General features: G+C 45.2%; 1 protein-coding gene across 4 annotated transcripts in view; it reads left to right on the forward strand.

The window, feature by feature from the left end:
* Window positions 1–17,658, forward strand: part of TTC7B (tetratricopeptide repeat domain 7B) — a 245,419-nt gene that overhangs the window by 107,883 nt on the left and 119,878 nt on the right. For all 4 annotated transcript variants that reach the window (XM_049612316.1, XM_049612319.1, XM_049612317.1 and 1 more), the window contains 2 exons: window positions 5,916–5,979; window positions 10,058–10,195. In XM_049612316.1, the coding sequence (XP_049468273.1) occupies window positions 5,916–5,979; window positions 10,058–10,195 (202 nt within the window). The remainder of the gene's footprint in view (window positions 1–5,915; window positions 5,980–10,057; window positions 10,196–17,658) is intronic.

Consider the following 17,658-nt stretch of genomic DNA (forward strand, 5'->3'; position numbering starts at 1 on the left):
TCATTACCCCAAAAATAAACTCAGTACCTCTTAGCTGCTGTCACCCCCATCCCCCAGTTCCTTGCATTTTCATATAAATTTTAAGATCAGTTTTTGTCCATTTCTGGGGGGGGGAAAAAGGCAGCTAGGATTTTGATAGGAATTACATTGAACCCATAGATCAATTTGAGGAGTGTTGCCATCTTAACAATATTAAGTCTTCTGATCCATGAACATGGGATGTCTTTTCATTTATTTAGGTTTTGTTTGATTTCTTTCAGCAGTGATTTGTTATTTTTAGGGTTAAAGTTTTACACTTATTTTGTGAAACTTATTGTGTGTGCTATTCTTTTGGATGATATCATAGGTGGAATTGTTTTCTTCATTTCGTCTTTGGTTTGTTCATTACAAATATATAGAATACAATTGATTTTCTATATCGATCTTTTATACTGCAATCTTGCCGAACTAGTTCATTAGTTCAAATAGTTTTTTAGATTCCTTAGTATTTTCCACATACCAGATCATGTCATCTGCAAATAGAGGTGATTTACGTCTAACTTTCCAACTTAAGTGACTTTTATTTCATTTTCTTCCCTAATAACCTTGGCTAGAACCTCTGGTATAACGTTGAATAGAAGTGGCAAGAGTGGCGGACATCCTTGTCTTATTCCTGATTTTACGAGGGAAAAGCATCTAGTCTTTCACCATTAAGTGTGCGGTTAGCTGTGGGTTTTCATATATACCTTTTATTAGGTTGAGAAAGATCCCTTCTATCACTAGTTTGTTGAGTAATTTTTTTGTGAAAGGGTATTTAATTTTGTCAAATGTTTTTTCTGCATCTATCAAAATGATCATGTACATTTTTTCTTTGTTGATGTAATGTATTACATTAATTAATTTTCAGATGCTAAGCCAGACTTCATCAGATTTCATTGATCTTTTCAAAGAACCAGATTTTAGTTTTGTTCCTTTTTTTTAATTGTGTCTCTATTCACTATTTCATTAATTTCCACACGGTCCTTATTTCCTTCAGTCATTACTATCATTTTTTAGGTTTCTAGTTTTGTGTGTTCCCAGGGATATTCCTGGTTTATTAGTAAACAGAGAAAGCCTGTTGGGATTACACGTGTGTTGGCGCTTCCTAGTCACCAGGACTATCTGATTGGTCAACCCTGTGGCGAGAAGGGCATTACCACCAATTCATTTGTGGTAGTTGGGAGGTGAAAAAGGAAATCCACAGATAATGATTAAACCCCATCTTGGCCAATAGTCCCAAATGCTTCCCCCTTCTCAGTCTCTTATGAGAAATATGAGCACAGAGCAGACTTTAGGAGGCACAGAGCCTTCTAGCTCCAGCAAATCGTAAGAATCCTTCAGAATAGTTGGTCATAATGGAAAAGTGAGCTCTGTCAGAAAACTCCACTCCTTGTCAATGTGGCCTGCATGTGAAGTGGAAACAGGATGCTCATTCTCTCCCCATCTTGAATTTTGAAAGGAAAGCAGATGTTGACAATCCTAGATAGAAAAGAGGGGAGGGAGCACATGCTATTGGCTTCTTTACTTCCTTCCTTCTAGGTCTTTCCATGTGGAATTTTTTTTTATCTTTGCTTATTTATTTTTTAAGTAAGCTTTTTACTGATACATGACACACATTGAGAGAAATAAACCAGAAGTATAAAACTTGATGACTTTTTACCAAGTTCCCTATCCAAGGGAAACCATCCTGAGTTCTGTCCCAATAATTAGTTTGGCCCATTTTTTTTAATTTACGTAAACGGAATAATACATGAAGAACTCTTCTGTTTAACTTCTTCTAACATTATGTTTGAGAGATTCACCCATATTTTTGCATGCAGTTGGAGTCTGTTTTCATTATTGCACAGTATTCCATAGGTATTCTAATATATTGATCCGTTCTTCTCATGATGTATGTTGGAGTTGTTTCTCAGTTGGGGCTGGTTCCATCTCATCCAGGCCTTGGCCCAAATAGCTTAACTGTTATCTTCTCAGAAAGGATTCCCAGTCACTGTATCTAACTGTCCTTTCCGAGCATATTCTATCACATTAGCTCCTTTATTTTTCATCATAGCACTCAAAATATCTGATTTTTTTGGTTCATGTGTTTATCTGACTCCTCCTTCTAGAATGTGCTATAATGAACATTCTTACACATGTTCCTTTAGTGTACACACGTCAGGTATATCTTCCTTCTATTGTATTCCTCCTTGTAAAGAACACTTGAGGTGGCTTAGATCATTAAATGCATATTCGACTTCGTGATTTATGCAAAGTAAGGAGGGAGATTAAAAACTACTTTTGTGCCAGAAAGTGGTTGATGAGAACATTTATTGAAAGCCTAGAGCCAGATGTGCTGAACTCCTTTGTAGGCCCAGGAGGAGAGAGTGACTATCATGGAGTTCTAAATATAGGTCTGAACCTCCCAGAGCCAGTGCACAGGTTTTGGGTAAAGATGAGGACACTGTTTAAAGTGTGAAGATGGGGGGGCTTGAAGGGTCAAGAAAACCACCTGATGGCAGAACTGAAGCTGTGTGAGCAACCCCCTGTGCCCCCGGTTCCTGCCCTGGGCTCACCTCTAGTGTACATGGCCCACCTTCCAGTCATGGTGGAGGGCCTGTCTTCTCATCAGGAACGCAGAAGGCCTCGTCCAAGGCCATATGCTTTGTGGGACTCACCCAGTCCACTCCAGAGTATAGCTCAGGGGACTTGATCCAAACGAAGGACCCTTCTTTCTTTGTCATGAGGGGATGTTGACCTGTATGGAATTGTGTGCCTGGTTGATCCTCACATCAGGCTAGCTGATCCCTCATAATCAGCAGGTACTCTTAATGGTTAGTTTTTCTTTCTTGGAATCCTTGTCCTTCCACACAAACCTGGGACTGATGTGTTTTCTGTCTCAGCATCTTTAACAGTGTGACTTGGGGATGGGGTGGGGCTGCAGCCCTGTTGGCTTTGATTCTTTAGCTCTTCTCCACTGGCTGTGGTTCAGAGGCTGTATTTGTCCAGAGATTCCTTAGTAGTATCACAATCAGGCAAGACATAGTCAAAATAAAAGGCACCATTGCTGGGCCTTGGAGTTGGTGTCGTCATTACTTACACATAACTTTCTTACAGGTCGGAGGTGCTCAGGGCCATCTTTGTACCTAAATAGGGTCTGCTTTGACTCCCAGATGGTGCCGTTGACTTCCAGACATCCGACTCGTCATTAGTTGTGTAATGGCTAAAGATGACAGAAAGATGAACGGCAGTTGGATAAAATTGGATTGATTTCTTTTGTATGATGGTTTCTACCACATACAGTGACATTTTTCACCTATCTGGGAAAATTTTAAGAAAGGGCTGTTATGTGGGAACCTCAGCAAGGTCACGATCACTATTTATAAGTGAAGCTTCTTGTCCTTGTTTCTTTTGTGTAGAGTCAGACAGTGAGTTGGTAAATTTCATCCAAAGTCAGAAAATGAGTGGCTTGCCTGCAGGTCAGCCCGTGAGTTAGTAATGTGGCTGGGCTTTCAGTGCAGTCCTTCCATCTTACCCAGCAGCACTGTGCTTCCACCCCCTCCGCTGGCCACCAGTCTGTCCCCCAGGAGCTTGTCCTCACCCCCCACGGGCCCTGTTTTCTCTCTGCTCCTTTGAATCCTGCACCCTACCCTTTAGTCAATGTCCTGTGGGTCTAGAGCCCCAGCTTTCCCACTCCACAAGGCTGAGACCCAAGCACCCTGAGACCTCCCCTGAGGCTCTTGGTCCCCACCAGGAGACTGTCACAATTCCGACATCTACCCTGAGCTCCACATCAGGTTCAACAGAGAAGAAGGGAGGAATGGACAGAAATGGGTCTAGAGAATCCATAAGTACTGGAAGGGGTGCATTCTGATATATAGTTTTTCAACATGCCCCTTAAAACTACCCTTCCTCCTTCTCTCACCCCCCATTTCCTCCTGCCAGCCCTGAGAGCTTTGCAGTGCTCCTGAGTACCCATCTCGCCTGCCTCGAAAGGAAGGGTAGAAGAAGTGGAATTAGAATCAGTTAATGTGTTACTTGTTAGCAGCTCTGGTAAAAATAACACAACTTAGCATTTAAGCAGGCTGGATGGCTCAAATGGAATTTAGGGATTATCCATGGACTGAATTGGCTGGTGTTAAGTCACAATTAGCATGGGCTCTCTCTTCTTTTCAATTAGTCTGGACAATGCAGAACTGGCTAGCCATGAGAAAAAAGGTTAATGCTACTGCTTTATTTGTAAGGTCCCAGTTGTATGTAAGCTGGAGCCAGAATATCAGGAAATGATTGCTGGGTGGACACACACACACACACACACACACGAGCACTCTTCATTCAAATTCTGTAGGCTCTATTTCTGAATTTAAGGAGAAAGAAGAGTTCCGTCTCTGAAAAACCCAGCTCACCTCAAGCTACCTCCTTTAGGAAATTCACTGCAAATCCCAGAATCTTGCTCATCATTTACAGGCCAGCCTTTTCGTAAAATTTTAGCCCACAAGAGCAACGGGAACCATCCACAGGTGGTTTCCTTACCTCTAGGGACGTCAGAGTTGTAAAAAGAGAACCAGGCCCTGTGCTTTTTCTGTCTTGCTCTTCACGGTCCTTTGTCGCCATACAAAAGTTGCCAGCACTTCAGAGAAAACAAGGATCTATAATGATGTGGAAGACATTTTTTTCACCATTTTGGTGGGGGAATCATCCCATCTCTGAAATGATTGTGATGTTATCACTGGGAAGATTTATTCTTTTTTAATCGTCTCCAAAACGTCCAGGACATTTGTTTTGTTTTGTTGTTTCGGGGGGGGGGGGTGGTTTGTTTAAAAAAATATTTTTATGCTTTATTTATTTTTGAGAGAGAGAGAGAGAAACAGAGCACAAGTGGGGGCGGGGCAGAAGGAGAGAGAGAGAGAGACAGATAGACAGACAGAATCCAAAGCAGGCTCCAGGCTCTGAGCTGTCAGCACAGAGCCTGACACAAGTCTCGAACTCACAAACTGTGAGATCATGACCTGAGCCAAAGTCGGACGCTTAAACGACTGAGCCACCCAGGCGCCCCTTGTTTGTGTGTTTTTAACCAAGTTCATTTTTATTGCGCTCCCCTTCCTTTCCGTGAAAGAGTCGAGTTTGGCTCAGTTGGTGATAACACTTCCAATTCTACTCAAAGGATTCTAGAGCTTTTAGAACAGAGGGAAAAAATGCTATAAGTCTTTAAAAATGCTCAAAGCGCAAGGCTATAGGCTATAAAGAATGGAGATTGGGGGTATGTTTGGGTTTTTTTGTTCTCTAATCTCAAGGAGCAACATTGAGCTTAAAAGCTTTTTCTTTCAATCCAAGATGTTGTATAGCTCAGCCAACTTCCATAAAACAGATTAATAAGACAGCTAGCTCTTGCGGGCCACCCTGTAACGAACATGTGTGTTTAACTAAGGTGGCTCGCCAAATTCTTACAGTATTCTAGAAATGATTCAAACTCTAAAATTGCTTCCAATCTCTTATTTCATCTAATGGACAATATAAGATACGGCAGTTAGCAAGAAATAGGTAAGCAGACACCTGCTTAGTAAAATGCCTATAATCAATACCCCATAATGGGTTTAAGAGAGAGCTTTATCATGGAGGTAATGTCAGTTTGTAGCAAATTTCTGCCTCTGTAATTGGCATATATGTTATTTGGGCTTTGAATGTGGTTTTTACAGCTTTACTTCACTCTGCTGCCTGCTATTAAAATGCAGAGTTAAAATATAGTTAAAACTTCCATAGATTGCCATAGAAATAAGCAAATTAATTCAAGTGTCCAGATGATACAGTATTTTTTTGTGTGGATTCTATATAAAAAATCTAAAAGCTTTTAATAATCAGTTCCGTTCATTATATTATTTTGAAAGTGCCATGTATAACATTTGATTTTCTTTACACAGCATTTTTTGTCCTCAAGAAAATACTGAAGAAGCCCTGTTGTTACTGCTGATCAGTGAATCAATGGTAAGTAGAATGTGTTTTTACATTTTTCTTTCCCCTCTTCCTACAGTCCTGTTTGTGATATGGTGACTCCATCAGTACAGTGGCTGTTTTTCTTTGGAGAAGAATACTTTCTAGAGGGGATAGCTGGGTGGGGGGAAAAACAACGGGGGTTTGAAAAGAGGGATGTTTCTTAATTCTTGGAATGGTTAGAAATGTCCCCTGTAGGTTAATGTCAGCTTGGGGCATGGGACTTCTCTGCCCTAGTAGGTAACAGGCATCTGAGTTCATTTATTTGCCCACCTAGTGAGTATTGATGGAACACTAGCACAGTTGTGTATCGGAAAACTGCAGCTAAAAAGACCATCAAAGTAACCCTAAAAAGGGAAGGAAGCCCCCAGAGGGTAACCTTTTCGAGCCTTCTCAACTTGCCTGGGTGGGAGGGAGAGTTTAGGGATAAATAACTTGTGGTGTATGCGAACCTCTTTTTTTTTTTTTAATTTTTAAAAATGTTTTATTTATTTTTGAGAGAGAAAGACAGAGCACAAGCGGGGGAGGGACTGAGAGAGAGACAGACAGACAGACAGACAGATTCTGAAGGCTCTGCCCTGTCAGCACAGAGCCTGACACAGGGCTTGAACTCATGAACCGTGAGATCGTGACCTGAGCTGAAGTCGGACGCTTAACCGACTGAGCCACCCAGGCGCCCCGAACCTCTGGTTTTTAAAGCAGGAGCCCGATGGAGCAGACTCAGCTCCTTGGACAGGTCTCCCGCCCGCTCCCCGGGCATTGCAGAGTCCCTGGCCGTGAGAGCTCGCTCCTGTTACCTGCTCTGCTGTTGTGCGGGAGTTTTTGCCAGGCCATCAGATTCCTTTGAAATGTTTTCGTAATGTCTGGCCAGAATATCAAAGTTTACATCTAGTGTTTCATTACTCACCATTTATTGGGTTTCTACTCTGCATATCACTAGGCATGACCGCCTGGCTTGAAACTCTGAGAAGCAATCTGTGTTCTAGCAGTTAGTACGTTAGCACCCAAATGGTGTGTGCTAAGCACCTGAGCAGAATGGCGAGGCTCCTGGAACTTGGAAGGACCTAGATATCCTCCCACCCATTCACTCATTCTGTAGATGAGGACCAGAGCAGGCAAAACGGATGCATCCCACAGTGGTCTGTTGCTCTTTCCAGATGAGGCTGCATCCTCTCATAACCCCCTCCTCACCAGGCAAGCAGGTGGAGAAGGTGGAAGAAAAGGAATCGAAACTGAAGCAAGAGAAGGTCGTTTCCTTCTTCCCCACGTGTGCAGTTTAAATGGAGGCATGAAATGCGCTCAGCTGAAGAAGATTCAGAAATGGAACACAAGAAGAAGGCTGTATGCTGAGCGAAGGAGGGATTGGAAGAGGCTGGGATCAGTCAGGGAGGCTAGCATCCTTGCCTTAATTTCGAGCTTTGGGTTTCCTTGTTCTGTGAAATGGCCCAGAGATGTTTACAGGAGCAAGACTGCTTGAGTTACCACTGCTTTTTATTTGGAACCTCTTTGACGTCATTGGCCTTACTTCCTCTGAAGGAAACAGGTTGCCCCCTTGACTCATCTTTCCTTGACTGTCAGCTGGTAACTTAGAACGGTGTCATTTACATTCTCTACTCTGCCTTGGCACAGTCAGGGAAAGCATATATGTGAACAGGCTGGCACTCTGGCATTCGGGAACTGTTTTGCGAATGAGCTGGTCTCTCCGCGCTTCGTCATCAGTTCTTTGGTGGGGGCCAGCTCGCGTTGGCCTCCTAGCTCTTGTGCCCTCCTTCTAGGCGGGGCTCTCCACAACCTAGCAGTTAGTTTCATTTGGGCAGACTGGGATGGTGACGTTGTAAAAGTTCTGAAAGAGTGGTGACCACACATTTTAGATTTCTGGGACAATTCTGATTGAAAATATGGTGTTCTGTGGTCAGGTTGTGTGTTCCAGTTTAGAGTTTGGAAAACACAGGCACATCTCTGAAATGCTCGCTCTAAGTGGAGATGTCTTGGGAATGATGTCTCCAACTTTCCTGCTCCTTAGTTGAAATGATAGAAACTAATAATACTCAAAATTGAGATCCCTTTGAGGCAGTCAGATTTGGCTCTGTGGTATTGGATTTCTGGAAACTCTCTTCAGAGGATGGTGAAATCCAATGACATCATCAGTAAATATGGAGGTCTGGGTTTCCAACCAAAATGACTGTGCTCTCCCTGTAAATTATTCCATAATTATGTAGGTAGAAGTCTCAGTTAAGTTGCCTTTGCAAGCCTTTTTTCGTGTTCCTTGACTTCTTGATTTTTCAGCTTATAGACAGAAAGTTTCATGTGTTCAATTTCAGAACCAGTTGAGAATTGCTGTGGTTTTTTTTTTGGTATCTGAGAAAATTGTATCTTCGTTGGTTCTGACTTTAACTTAGAAAAGTCAATTCATCCGTAGTCTCTCCACCTGCAAGAAAGTGTCAAATGAAGTTTCCCCAGGAGAAAGGGGTCATCAGAACTACATTTCCACAATTACCACCGACACGGTGTTCTGCGGTATTTATTATCTGTGGATGCATTGAGGTTTTAATCAAAAGACGTCGATAGATTTTCTCTAAGAATTAAAAAAAAAAAAAAAGTGTGCTTGGCATAACTTGAAAATATCCCCTAAGTAGTATTTTGCTTTGTTTTGTTCTCTTCCAGGCATTGGTCTCAGTATGGAACATGTATGGCAAGTAAATAAAATGAGACCCCTTACAGGAGGCCCTCCTATTTCCCTCAGGGTTTCTTTTCTTGGCTCAAAGACACTCCTAACAAGAAAACCTTAGAATGAAATCTTCAAAAGCAGGCTTGTATCCATAAGAGATGACTCACTTTGTAGGAAGTGGCCTGTCTTATGTATTCTTATTTGTCTTTGACATTTAAGAGCAAGGAGTTTTCGAGTCAGTAAGTACTGATGGGTGGCTAAAAGTGAGTGCCTCGGACTCACACACAGAGAAAGCATTTTGTCTCGTTTGTGAGAGAGAAGGTGTGCGCACGGCCATTCCAAATGTCAGGCAGGGAGATGATCATCAGCCGGCCTGGACAAGCGACCCTGGTATCTCAGGCACCCCTTCGCAGGAAAAACCAACGGGCCCCTTCTGTCCTCCTAGAGGTGGATAGATCTGGAGACTTCTGTTAACTAGCAGGGGAAACAAAGACAGGCAAAATCTAACTTAGTTGATTCCGGCTCCCTATTAGGGAGAAAAAGAAAATGGTTAGAGTAGGTAGCGTCCCTGATACATGGGATATGTGTGGAGAATCTGTAGAGAAATTAAATTTCGGAAGTAACGAAAACAAGTTGTCGTAAAGAGCATTTGATTTCCAGATAGATGAGATTAATAAGTTTGAATGTGCCTGCTGTCTTTCTGTGCCAAGCAGCGGCGATGGAAAATAGGCAAGGTGATCTCTTGAGTCCTCGGTAATATCTTTTAAGACAAAAATCTGTTTGCTTCTTGGTTTCTCTGATACAGCTGTTTTGTGCTTCCCTAAACAAGATTGCATTAGTCTTTGTAGTCTGTTCCAGGGAAGGTGCCATATAGGGATTTGAATGTTGCTTTAGTGACACAGGAAAAGGACCACATGTCTCCGCAGGAGTGACACAACGTAATGGCACCCTTTGATGATGGGAACATGGGACTGGGGATTTCCCCCCTGCTCTTTAATGTAGAGCAGAAGAAGGACCTACAGGCAAGGCCCAGCAGGGCTGCCCCAGAGCACTGGCTGTGTCCGCAGAGCCTGGCTGTGAGCCCGAGCCCAGGAGAAACCACCCTGCTCCCCATCAGCCCCCAAAGCTTCCCTCAAATGCCTGCTGACAGGTACCGAGCGTCCTCTAGAACCATACCTCCGGGCCTTCGTGTTTGGATAACACCCTGTACCATGTGCTGTAGGGCTCTGGGGAATTTGAATAAACAGCCCAAGGTGACAAGCCCCGTACTCGTTCCTTCCCCTGTCTCCAGGCCCTCGGCAAACTGTGAGGGGCAGGAGGGCCTAGATGGCTTCTCTGCCCCGAACACTGGCGGTGTGCAGGGACTGGCTCACCATCTGCTTCTCTCTTCTGCGTTGTTTTCAGGCCAACCGGGACGCTGTGCTGAGCCGGATACCCGAGCACAAGAGCGACCGCCTCATCAGCTTGCAGAGCGCATCTGTGGTCTACGATTTGCTGACCATTGCCCTTGGGAGGAGAGGCCAGTACGAGATGCTGTCGGAGGTATAGCGCTTGAGTCTGGTACTTTCCGGTGGGGAGTGGTGCCAGCAGAATAAGCCCGGGGAAGGGCTGTGAGACCTGGTCCTGACCCCTCTGCCACTGGCAGCCATGTGACCTTGGGCCCATCACTTAACTCTGTGGAGTGGGAATTGGGCTAAATGATTAGCTCGTAGAATCCACTGGTGGTGACTTCCTACCTTGGTCCATAAACCCACTGGCTGTGAATTTGCGTGTGAGGGAAGGCAAGCATTTCTCAAGCAGTTTCTCTTTGAGGGTAATTTCTACCGTAACCCCAAACCTCCCATCCGTGATACTAATGTCCTTATGAAGGTTTTACCTTATTTAAAGCATCGACGCATAACTCCTGGGGCAAAATGGCACCGCCGTGTGTGGTCAGTGAGCTGGCATAGACATTCGTGTCGGTAAACACAGTCTTCGTTCAGAGATTTTGGCTCGATCAGAAGACACTCTAGTTGATTACAGATCTTGGGCGAGGTACTGTCATTTTGTTCCTTCAGCTTCTAAAAAATATTTGGGATGGAAGCTTGACTATTTTACAATTTCAGAAGAAGCTAGTTAATCTTGGGCTGCGGTCATGCATTATTGAGCTGCTGCCCAGAATACCAAATTCCACCATGGTAAGGGCTAAATAAGTAACACGATCACTTTGTCCTTTCTTTAGTGGAGTAAGAAGAAAGAAAGAAAAGAAAGAAAACAACTCATTTTGTTAAAATGGACTTTTCCATGTTATTTATCTTTTTCTTTCTAAATTTATACACATTGCAACAGCCTCTGGGCACGAGGACAGGGAATGAAATACAGTAACAGATTGGCTGAAATCAGATAAGCACCCGGCTCACCCTCTCGCCGGTGCTTCGCCACATTAGGCAGGAGCCTTGGAGAACAGATGAGCCTGCGCGGCCCGGGTCTTTTTTTAGGCTTCGGTTTGGTGACTATACAGGGCAATGGTTACTCAGTCTTCAAAAAAAGCCCCTCACAGGCCGGGGCTCAGTGTGTCCAGATGTTCCTGTCGCACACGGTATGCCCCTGGGGACGCTGCCCAGATTCTTTGCCACCGTGGGTGCTTTGATTTCCCCGGCCCCTCTCCTCCTGGCCGGCTGAGTTCCCATCTGCCGTGTCCACCGTGGAGCCTGTCCGTGGGGACAGGGCCACCCAACTCTCCGTTGAGTTCTTTTAAGGTGAACGTTTTTCCTCTAGACAAACCGCTAAAGCATCTCTCTGGGTCCGAGCGTGATTGCGGTTTGTGTGTCTGCTTTCGTCCCATCATGTGGCCACGTGGCCTTGCCTCAGCTTGAAATGCGCCAGCGTCAGAATCAGGTGTGAGGAACTGGAGGTGGCTGGCTGGCCCCTGCCCACGGACTTCTCGACATGCCATGAATGACTCTAGGGGGACGGCTGTCACCTTAGCAGCGTTCCTCTGCAAGCCTGGCATGTGCCTCCTCCCAGCACGGAATGCTGGGACCTTGTTTGCACTCCGATGACTTTCATCTTGGTATCACATGTGGCTTCCATCTTGTGGTGATGACCTGACGCCCGAGTCACCGGGCGGTCTGGTTGCTGGAGCTTTTGCAATTCAGAATTTCACTGCCCTGGTCACGTTTAAAATGATGGGGACAGCGTCAGAGGTTGCCTCGTAGGTGAGGGAGCACAAGGGTGGGAGAAAGGGAAATTTACCACCGTTACATTCCTTGGAGGCCTTTGGATTTTATCCCATGGCTGTGTTTTATCTATTAAAAATATAAATCAGGGGCACCTGGGTAGCTTAGTGGGTTCACTGTCCCACCTTTGATTTTGGCTCAGGTCATGAGCTCACAGTTCGTGAGATGGAGTCCTGCGCCAGTCTCGTGCTGAGCGTGGAGCCTGCTTGGGATTCTCTCTCTCTCTCTCTCTCTCTCTCTCTCTCTCTCTCTCCCCCCCCCTCCCCCCCCCCCCCCCCCGCTTGCATGTGTTTGTGCACTCTCTCTCAAATAAATGAAAATAAAAACTTAAAAAATATATATAGAAGTCAAGTGATAAGATATATAAAATGGAGGACATTCATTTCTTTAACACAGGTATATGCATTCCCCTGTTCTGAGCCAGGGACTGTGATAAAGGCCGGGACACAGCCTTGCACGAGGCATGGTCCCTGCCCGTGAGTGGCTCCCAGTCTTGGGGGAGGCAGCCAAGCAGCAGGCAGTTGCCATCTGGTGTGGCTGATGCTGGGGAGGGCTCCCCGCAGGGTCCGCTTCCAGTAGCAAAACATTTGAATATGTGGCTTCAACCTTTCTTGCTGTCTCTACTTGATTTTGCAGTTGGAGCTTCCCGCAGCAAATATTTGATGACCATGTTGTCTCATATCTTTTAGCTAGAACAGGAGGTGTCATAGGAGAAAGGTGAAAGCTCCCAGTATCTGGAGACGGTGGCACCTCGGTGCTCAGTTATGGAAGGTCCACGCTTGGCTGAGCAGGGACCCTCTCTCCTCCAGCCCCAGGCCACATCTTCCGTGGAGTGTCCTGCTTCCTTCATTTGCTGGGACTTTCTTTCTTTTTTCCTTTTTTTTCTTCTCATTTGCCCTTCCATTTTATTGGGGCTTTAGGTTAAAAGCTAACTGGACTGTCTTTTCATTGAGATAAATTCATGTAACATAAACTTAAACCATTTTAAAAGTGCACGATTCAGTGGCGTTCCGTGCATTCCCCGTGCTGTGCAGGCATCACCTCTATCAAATCCCAAAACATTTTCAGCACCCTAAAAGGAAACCTCATCCCCAGGAAGCAACTGTCCCCCTCTCCCCTCCCCCCAGTCCCCGCCAACTACTAACCTGCTTCCTGACTCTATGGATTTACCTATTTTGGGTATTTCCTATAAACAAAATCATCTAGTAAGTGACCTTTTGAGTCTGGCTTCTCTCACTCAACATAATGTTTTCACGGTCACCCACACTGTAGCCTGTCAGTATGTCGTTCTCTTTTATGGTCGAATAACAGTCCATCATGTAGATTATACCACAGCCTGTTCATCCGTTCATCTGTTGATGGGCATTTGACTGTGGTGAGCCGTGCTGCTGTGGGGGCAGCTGGATTTTCAACTTCCTGTACTACTTCTTTGGGCCCCATGAGAGTTAGGGATTGTCGTTGCTGTCATTCATCACGGTAGAATAGTATGTCTGTCTTCACCTCCTGCATTGTCCCCGAGGTGATCTAAGTCACAGGTGTGGCATGCCACCCTTCCGATCAGAAACACGTGATGGCTTGTCCCATCCCTCCCTCTTTTTCCTTTCTTTTTCTTTTGTTTTGTTTCCCTTTTCCTCCCATGATGAAATTGACTTCATCGGTGATCATTTTTGCAGTATGCAGCACCTTGCAGACTCCTTGAAAATCAAACTGTACAGACAAATATGGAAAAGGAAATAAAAGGCACTTAAAGCCCTGCCCTCCTGAGACAGCTGACTACCCATTGACATCATAGAGACCATCTTTTCATGGATCTCTTTGTGAATAAATGCATGTATATTTACGTAAGTTTCAAGGAATGGGATAGTATCGTATGTGTTTACTATAGATATTCCCACTCATTTTTCTCCCCTCCATTGGCTCCCCACCCCGTCTTTGTTTTCTCAACCCCCAAACCCAGGGCAGCAACCAAGTGTGGCCCAGGCCCAGGCCCTCGTGTCAGAGAGCTTGGGTTTGGGTCCTGGGTCTGCCAGTTACCAATTGTGTGATCCTGGCAAGTCATTGACCTCATATGCCTCGGTTTTTCCTTCTGCAAAATGGGGCTAATAATCACACCTCTCTCAGGTAATTGTGAGGCTTATTTGCCAAACCACATAAGGTACTCAGAACAGAGCCCAGCACTGGAGCTTATTACACGGCCGCTGTGTGCTTCTGTGCTGTCCCCACCACCGTATGCTCAGGGGTTTCCAGGCACAGGGGAAGCAACAAAGTGTACAGAGAAAGGCCTTTTGGCTTCCAGAAACTTCCAGAAACTAATTAGGGAAATTAAATAGAAAGACACAAAAGGACACTGATTAGAGAAGACTGGTTAGCCCAAGGCATGCTAACCACAGGTGGACAGACTGGGTAGGCTGCCGCAGTGTTTGTAGGTGAGGGGCCAGTGCGAGAGGAGGAACGCTGGTTCCTGAATTGGCTCTTCAGGGACTGCTAGGAATTAAAGTCTCAGAGCAGAGAGACACCTTCATCCTCAGGACTGTGGTGGTGTGAGGGCGTGAGGCCTGAGGACGTGGGAGACAAGGGCTCGCTCTCACGGAGGAGCGGGAGGAGAGGACACCAGACAGGCACAGGGCTGGGTTGGGAACCCCCGACATCTTGGGACAGACTGCTTGCGCCCTTCGCTGATGGGATCCGGCCGTGCCCTGCCGCGGCTGGTCTGTGAGCAGGTCCTGCTTGCCATAGCAACACTGCACAGACCTTCCTTTATGCCAGCTGGGACCTTGAGTGAGCAGAAGCCAACAACCGTCCTTCTGCCGCTGACCTGGGCCCCTCGGCACCCCTGCACCGAGGGAGTCCCTCTGCCGCAGCACCTGGTGCACCTTCCCCTTCCCTCCCCGCATCACTGACACCTTTGGGTGTTGTGCAGCTCTGTGCGGACCCAGCCTTTTAGGAACAGTGCCTTCGCGGGGAGCAGAGCCACCTTGACCAGAAAACTGTTTGTCTCTGTCTCTCTCTTCAGTTGTGTTCCTTCAAGATGGAAGGCTCCCCTCCCGTCTCGAGATCGGCCGCCTCTGTGTGTGTGCCCACGGAATGCCTTGCTCTCTTTCAGGGCAGCGCACAGCCAGATAACCGGGCAGGAGCCTTGTGTAAAGGCAGTACAAACCAGAGGTTTCCCACATCCTCGTTGTGACAGGCTTAAATATAAGCACGGTGTTTACCGTATCTCCGGCGCCATGAGTTTTTGTGTTTTTAGAAGACTAATTGTGAGCCCTGCTGAAAGGTTTGTGTAGGAAGGAACACTTCTTTCTTCCCCTTCAATTTAAACAGCAGCACTAGTTGGCATGACAACCCGTGCTATTAAAAGTAAAGCAACAAGCCCCGCTTCCTCTGTTTTTTTCAGAATGAACCCAAACTGCGAAGTAGGTTTGTTTCTTGAATTTGACTATTAATGGCTCCCTCTTGACAGAATGTTAGGGGGTCCTTTTGGGAAGGGTGTACGTGTCCCCTCTACATAGAGACGGCAGCTTTAAAGACAGAAGTGGTATTTTTGTCTTTCGTTTTGAACTCCCAATTCGTTTCTGGTAAATCTCAACAACATTATAGTTCTGTGGGTAGAACTGTCTGGCTAGTGCTTGTACCAAAGGGACATTTACACATTCCTAACCCAAACACTCATTTAATCAGGGAGCATGTGAAAGACACTTGAATGTCTAAGTCTGTGGAACAGGCCTACCATTTGTCAGTTTATATTAGAGTTTGGTGTTTCGTGCAGCCCCACTTGGGCTACAGAAGCCCAGCCTTGACCTAGGTGCCCAGCTCGCTAGGAGGCATCAGTGTGGCCTGACCACTAGAGGCGTGGCCTTCTGAGAGATCAAGGCAGAATGTTTAGTGCATGGTAGGTGTTCAGTAGAAACTTGCTGAATAAACTCAAAGCCAATGGACATTCTCATCCTGCTCCCTTTTCTTTGATTTTCAAGATAAACTTTCCCTGGATATGCAGTGAGTATATCTTCCCAGGTGAGTCCAAAGAGTAAAGGTCATTTAGCTGGGAAATAGGTAACAGAGGAAGAGCCGGGCCCAGCATGGGCCAGAGCACCTACAGATCCCCACTCTGGTCCAGCTCTGGGGGTCACCCAGCAGGGATCGGCTATGTCACGTTTGTGTGACAGGCCTGCCCCAAAGAATCTCACCTCCTGATGTGGCCCCTGGCACCTCCATGTCCACCATTATGGAAACGTTTTTGAATTAAGTATCATTGCTCTGTTTTTATGGCCCTCAATAAATTTTAATGTGCCATTTTAACCTTTTTAAGGTATACAATTCAGTGATTTAATTGCGTTCACGATATTGTACAGCCTTCATGACTATTTCCAAATCGTCCATCACTCCAAACAGAAAGTCTTTACCCATTGAACAATAACTCCCTCTTTCCTCCTCCCCAACCCCATAACCTGTTAACCTCCGATCTACTTTCTGTCTCTATGAGTTTGCATCATGTGAAGGGAACCATGCCGTCCTTGTTTTTTATGTCTGGCTTATTTTACCTCGCCTAATGTTTTCAAGATTCCGCTCTGTTGTGTAACACGTCTGATCGCGTGTATCAGACTTCATTCCTTTTTTTGTCTGGGGAATATTCCTTTGTATGTATACGCCGCATTTTATTTATCCATTCATCTATCGGTGGACGTGTTCAGTGTTTCCACCTTTTGACTGCTGTGAATAATGCTGCAGGGAACATTGGCAAACACATATTGGAGTTCCTGGTTTCAGTTCTGTAAAGTCATATATACAAGAGTGGAATTGCTGGCTCATACGGTAATTGTTTAACTTTTTGAAGAACTACCAAACTATTTGCCACAGCAGCTGAACCATTTGACATTCTCAGTGGCAAGGCACAAGGGTTCCCAGTTCTCCACATCCTCACCAACACTTGTTATTTTTGCTTTGTTTTGTTTTCTCGTAGCCATCTTAGTAGTTGTGAAATGGTATTTCATTGTGGGTTTGATTTGCATTTCCCAAATGACTAATGCTGTTGAATATCTTTTCATGTGTTTTTGGGCCATTTGTGTGTCTTGTCTGGAGAAATACCTATTCAAGACCTTTGTCCATTTAAAAAAAGTTTTTTTAATGTTTTTATTTATTTTTGAAATAGAGAGAAAGAGACACAGTGTGAGCGGGGGAGGGGCAGAGAGAGAGGGAGACAGAATCCGAAGCAGGCTCCAGGCTTTGAGCTGTCAGCACAGGGCTTGAACTCACGAGCCATGAGATCATGACCTGAGCCGAAGTCAGACACCTAACCGACTGAGCCACCTAGGTGCCCCTGACCTTTGCCCATTTTAAACTTGGGTTTTTGTCTTTTTGTTGTAGAGTTATGGGAATTCTTTCTTTATTGTGCATAATAAACCCTTAACAGATAATGATTTGCAAATATTTTCTCCCATTCTGTAGGCTGTCTCTCCATTTTCTTGATAATGTCCTTTGATGCACAAAAGCTTTTCATGCTGATGACGTCTACTGTGTCCATTTTTTTCTTTTGCTGTTCATGCATTGGGTGTCATAGCTAAGAATCCATTGCCAAATCCAAGGTCATGATTTACTCCTATGTTTCCTGTAAGGATTTTATGGTCTTTGCTCTTACTTTTAGAATGTTGATCCATTTTGAGTTAACTGTTGTATACAGGTAGGGATCCAACTTCATTCTTTGCATGTGGAAACCCAGTTGTCCTAAAAACATTTGTTGAGAGACTGTTCTTTCCCTCATTGAATGGACTGGGCACCCTGGTGGAAAACCAG

The sequence above is a fragment of the Panthera uncia genome, assembly GCF_023721935.1.
Source record: "Panthera uncia isolate 11264 chromosome B3 unlocalized genomic scaffold, Puncia_PCG_1.0 HiC_scaffold_1, whole genome shotgun sequence".
Taxonomy (NCBI): Eukaryota; Metazoa; Chordata; class Mammalia; order Carnivora; family Felidae; genus Panthera; species Panthera uncia.